The sequence below is a fragment of the Kryptolebias marmoratus genome, linkage group LG18, assembly GCF_001649575.2.
Source record: "Kryptolebias marmoratus isolate JLee-2015 linkage group LG18, ASM164957v2, whole genome shotgun sequence".
Taxonomy (NCBI): Eukaryota; Metazoa; Chordata; class Actinopteri; order Cyprinodontiformes; family Rivulidae; genus Kryptolebias; species Kryptolebias marmoratus.
Window position 1 is genome coordinate 19,803,765 of NC_051447.1, and position 5,556 is coordinate 19,809,320.

At 38.0% G+C, this 5,556-nt stretch overlaps 1 protein-coding gene across 1 annotated transcript in view; it reads right to left on the reverse strand.

Moving 5' to 3' along the window:
* The window catches only part of LOC108250257 (F-box only protein 15), an 8,763-nt gene extending 5,276 nt beyond the window's left edge, over positions 1-3,487 (reverse strand). Inside the window, exons 1-4 of the mRNA XM_025002495.2 lie at positions 3,214-3,487; positions 3,050-3,109; positions 1,599-1,703; positions 535-771 (exon numbers count right to left, since the gene is read on the reverse strand). Of these exons, the coding sequence (XP_024858263.1) occupies positions 535-771; positions 1,599-1,703; positions 3,050-3,109; positions 3,214-3,431 (620 nt within the window). The 5' untranslated portion in view covers positions 3,432-3,487. The remainder of the gene's footprint in view (positions 1-534; positions 772-1,598; positions 1,704-3,049; positions 3,110-3,213) is intronic.
* Between the last annotated feature and the right edge of the window lie 2,069 nt (positions 3,488-5,556).

Sequence of the window (5,556 nt, forward strand, 5' to 3'; positions counted from 1 at the left end):
GCCTTGTTTTGGACAGAAACTGTTTATATTCGTGGCAAAAAGGATTTATGGTAATTTATTAGAACTCCTGATTGTTTGGTCTAAAAAACGCCTCAGAAATTGTCAACATTTTAATGGAGAAAGTCTATATACCTTTGTTGTTTGCTCAATTTGTTCACATGTTTATGAATATTACTGATTATATTTGCATTCTAAGTTGTTAAAACATTTCATTAAGTTTGTTTGTGGTTTTTACAGTAAAAAAAACTAAGAATTTTTCCACTCGGATTTTATGTTTTTGTGTGGTTTTAGGTCTGTTGTGTTAATACAGGAGGTCAAAAGGAAAAAATTACTCCAAACATGGCGGTTAAACCACTTTTAGGGTGAAATATGAAGGAAGTTTAAAAACGTCCAGTTTCACTCCAGACCTTAGGGGGTTAAAGTCGCTCAGACCGTCACAGATTTCAGGACCCAAACAACGACTAAAACAAGGTACCGTTGAGTTTGTCGGAGTCCAAGCAGAGAACGGGTTCTGGCGTGGTTCTGCTCTCCTACCTGAGAACCCACTCGGTCTGACGGGGCAGGCCGGTGTACGGACTCAGGTCGCTCAGGTCTCTCCTCCACTTCTTCATCTCTTGTCCGACAATCATTCTGAAGAACATCTTCTTCCATCGGCTCGCTGTGTCGCCCTTCACCGCCGCCGTTTCCTCCTCCGCCTCGGCGCCGCCCGCTGGCTTCAGCCTCCACGCCTGACTCCCGAACTCCGTCACGTAAATCTTCTGCCACAAGACGCTGCCGACACAAAAGAACCACAGGAAAGTTTTACATCCTGAGAAACGGATCAAAAAGTCTAAATCGCTGATTTTTGTTGGGAGCCAAACAGCAAAACATGATTTTTTACAAGTTAAAAAAAATCAGTTTATAAACGTCTTTGTCACTTTAACTCAGATTTCCGTACTTTTCCAATCCCTGATTTGAAGATCTCTGAAATGTTTTTGACGTTTATAAAAATGATCCATCTGCCTTAATATAAGAGTTAAATACAAAATATTATTGTTATTAGATAAAACTGCTTCCATTTACAGGAAAACAGAAAAAGAAGCAAACGTTTTCGGGCTTTTCTGACAAAGTTCCATCATATTTTAATAACCTTTAGTTTTACAGGAACTTTGGATTCATTAATTAATTTAAAATCGAAACATTAAAGTCACTTTTCTTATTAAATTAATGAGAAATTCAGTTTTTTTCCTTTGTTTCTAATATTACATGGAGTTTGACTCGTAGAAGAGTTTATTAGGGGGTTATTTTTATTAGATAAAGTTAAATAAAACAAATAAAGTTCAGTTAAAGACAAATGTGTATTTATTACAGGTGTTCCACAAGGCTCAATACTGAGTCCCATTCGTTTCATAATTTATAAGAAATCTTTTTAGGGACTTTTGTTTTTAATAAACATTTTAGTTCTGTAAAACTCTGGATGTTTGGAGAGTTTTAAGAAAACACATCGTGGGAGTTTTAGCAGAAAATGAGAACATTTCTTTCTTAAAATAGTTCAGATATCTGAGCTACGATTCGAATCGAGACAGACTAAAGAGAGACGCTGGTCTCCGTCGACTCACTCGTCATTCGCGAGGCGGTGGAGGCGGCGGCTCACGTTGGCGACGCAGAACAGCGAGGAGGCGTCCAGGTACGACAGGATCCGGATCAGAACCTCCGACGGGAGCCTGGAGAGGACAAACGGACGGAAAACACGACATCACGCTCTGCAAACGTGAAGGTCATAAAGGCGCGCTGCGTTGTGACGGAATGTCATCAAAACTGGAACTAATTTAAGTCCAGAAAGTTAAACTAACATTTATTTCTTATCATCTTATTATCCACGTCACAAAGCGAGACTAGAAATTTATTTTTCTTAATTCAGAATAATTTACAGAACAAAAAGACAACAAAAAATAAAAGCAGATCAGTTTCATCAAGCAGTAATTAAACACTTTTATTTGAATATATCTGCAGGTCTTACTAACTTTTTCTAATTAATTTTTACTGATTTATTGGGATTTCTGCAGGTTTAGGATATTTTCTTATATTTTATTTGTTTTCTGCCATGTGTGGAACGTTGTGTCATGTTTAGAAAATTCCAAATAATATAAAGTTTTACCATCAGGATGATAAAAAATCTGTTCACAATTCTATCACCACCTTTTATTTTTTTTTAAATATTATAATTGTCACGGTTTGTAACAAGAAATCCTCCGGAGGACGACTGTTTAAGTTCACTTTTTAATTTAAATGTTGATGAAAATATGAGATATTATCACAGATTACATTAAGAATAAAAACAGCATTTATTGACATAAACATATTTGATTTTTAGATTAAAAAGCGACATTGTGTGGCACATATATTGTGCTGCCAACAGAGTATTTAGTTCTTTTAAGAAGAAAACAAGCAAGAGGTCCAAAGTTCCTGTAAAACTAAAGGTTATTAAAATATGATGGAACTCTGTCAGAAAACTGATACGGTTGTTTTTAGTTTTCTGCGTGTATTACCTCTCGCTTGTTTTCTTCTTTTATTCCTGCTGTTTATAATAATGTACTTTAACTGCACTGTGATAACTGTGGTTTTTAGGTTTTGTAATGTTTTTGTGCTGCTGCCTTTCTTGGTCAGGCGTCTCTACCTGGTTAAATAAAGGTTAATAATATTAATAATCAAAATTTTAAATCAGTATTTTATGCTTTTATGAAGACAGTCAGCCATGTCATTACATAAAATGAAGCTCTGAGACTAATTTCTACACTTTTATTGAAAAAAAATGTATGTAGCCACTTTCATCTTTTAATTAGAAGTAAATATTCAGTGATTTAGGAGAGTTGTTTAAGCTAAATTGTATCAAAAAACAATTTAAAACGATTATGTTCGCTATGTTCGCTAGCTTTCAGTACAGATGAGTTAAAGGAGCAGAGCGGAAACAACCAACAACCAATCACGACCTTCTGTCCCAATAAAACAGCCAATTACAAACAGGTAGGATGTCCCGCCTCCAAATGAGCTAATAGTGTAACTAGCTTACCTTTCCAGAAGGTTTTCCTTGGAAAGAGAACAGTCTGTTGTCGCACAGCTGGGATTGTAACTAAAAAATAAATTAATTTTAAAATAAAACCTCAAAATTAAATCACATTTATCAATAAACACATAAATATCGCGCGTATTGTTGAACCGTCTACGCCCTGTCACCTGGGCTCCGTCCTGCTAGCCGAACTCCGCTCCTCAGCGGGCCGCTTCTTACTCCTCCAGCCGCCGCCTCGTCGTCTCTCCTGACCCGCAAATGTTCCTCCGGGACCCGGCCTCCCTCCGCCACGACCGGGCTGTTGCCTCCCCGGGGCCGGCTGCGCGGGCTGCCTCTGTAAACCGTCCAGAAAACTTTGGAAAAACTCGCCTCGTCCAGCCGCCATCCTTGAATGAAGCTCGCGCAATGTCACAGCGGCAACAGCTTCCGCTTCCACCTTCAAAATAAAGGCTCGATTTAACGTCGCTTCCGGTCAGCTTTACCTTTCACAGTAAAACCTAATTTGATGTGTAATAGCGAATCTAAACCACTAGGTGGCAGCCAGAACTTGTCTAAATGTTACATGGTTGTTTTAAACATTAATTTAATAATTATTTCTTATTTTATTATGCATGTATTTAATATTTAATGAACATTTATGAATTAACTTGTGGGTAATGTGTATTTTTTTTACATTAATGTATAGAAAAGGCTGCCAAAAGGAAACTTCCTCAAATAATGGGACAAAAAAACAAATCTAGCAAGTTATTTTATAAATCAAAAAAATATTTTAATGTAAAATTTGAAATCTTGCAGGTTCAGGGCTCTCAGACATAACATCTGTTTGGTGCTCTGATTAGTGTTTTTCACTTTTTCCCAACTGACTTACTGATTGTTTGTTAAATTAATCTTGTCTGTGATTTTCCCAGTTGAACTCCGGAGAGTTTTTTCTCTGTTTGGTGAGTTATTCGAGCTCCCGGGTGTAAATGTGCCACCGCAGGGCGCTCCTCTTTGTCATTTGACTAAAAGCTGTGAAACCTGAGATCGCTCAGAAACGGTGACCGAAGAAAGCTTCTTGTTAACAGAAACATCATCTCTCTGTTAATGATGTCAACATGTTGTTGGTCTCCAGGCAGCTCTGTAAACAGTTACCCACCGGGTAGCGTGATGACGTCACCATGTCGACAACAAAACTGAGAGGAAAACGTGTCTTCAGTCTCAGAACGAAGAAACGCTGCGATCTTCTCACCACATGAGGTAAATACAGCATCTTTACTCTTATTTAGGCACTAAAGTAGGTCCTGTTAGTGGCGCTCCTTTAAGTTTTATCAGAGGGACCGCCAGGTGTGCGTTAGCACAACGCCAAGGTGGGAAGACATCAGCAATGACAACAGAGGAGCAGTTAGGAAGGGTCAAAGGTCATTTCCAACCTTTCTGAATATGGGTTGTTTCTGAGGAGAACAGCAGATCTTTGTGTCTCTGTGGTGCTGAACGGACCCAGGAGGGCAAAGATTCACCTTTAACCTTCCAGAAACAGCCTCAGAGGAGAAACATACAGAACAAAATCCAACACAAATATCCTCCATCAGGGAAATATTAGGGTAAAACATTACTTAAACATGATTTTTAAAGCATTAAATCATTTCAAGACAAACTGCTTCATAAATAGTTTTACTCTTTTTTTTTTTTTTAAATTAATAATAAAGGTAGAATGTTTCTTTAAAGGGTCAGTTAGGTGGCAGGAGGAACTGGTTTTATTAGGATAAATTATACAGGAATGAAAGAAAACTGTACAGAAAATAAAAAGTAAGATAAAGTAAGACATAAAACATCTCAGAGTTCATAACATAAATATTTATTTTCACACAATCCTCATAAACCAGCAGGTGGGTGTTCCTGTTTTTCTCCTCCTGAACTCGATGAGAATGTTTTTTACCTGTTTCACCGTCCATCAGGTGTTTGACCGCAGCTCACCTGCTTCTTGTTCTTTCTTCTGAACACATTTCATTCAAATTAAAGAAGCTTTAAATCTGCCCCAAACGTCTCTGATGGTAAAATAAAAGATCATAATTTGACATTTTGTTTGTTTTTGGAGGAAATGTTCACTAAATATAAATAAAACTTAATGTAACTTCTTAAGGAGCTCCATGAGAGGACAGTACGGAGGCCCGCGAGGGGCATTTCGCGTTTTTAGGAGTTTATCCTGAAATAATCTGTTCTACCACATGGGGGCGCCCGTCAGGCAGATCTGCGTCTGTTTCTCTCCGAAAACTGACTGAACGTTTCATGACTTGTTCTGTGAGCAGAACGGGTTTGAAAACAAATAAATCCTTTTCTTCATCAGACTGAGGAAGAGAAGTCAGGAAACTAGACGAGGCGGACATTTTTACAGACAACAGAATCTGATCAAACTGAGAAAACATGACTTATCAAAACTGAAGCCATCTTTAAATCCAAATACATCAGATCCGGTGTCATCAGAGGTTCCACCATCCATCCGTCCATCCGTCCATCCATCCATCCGTCCATCC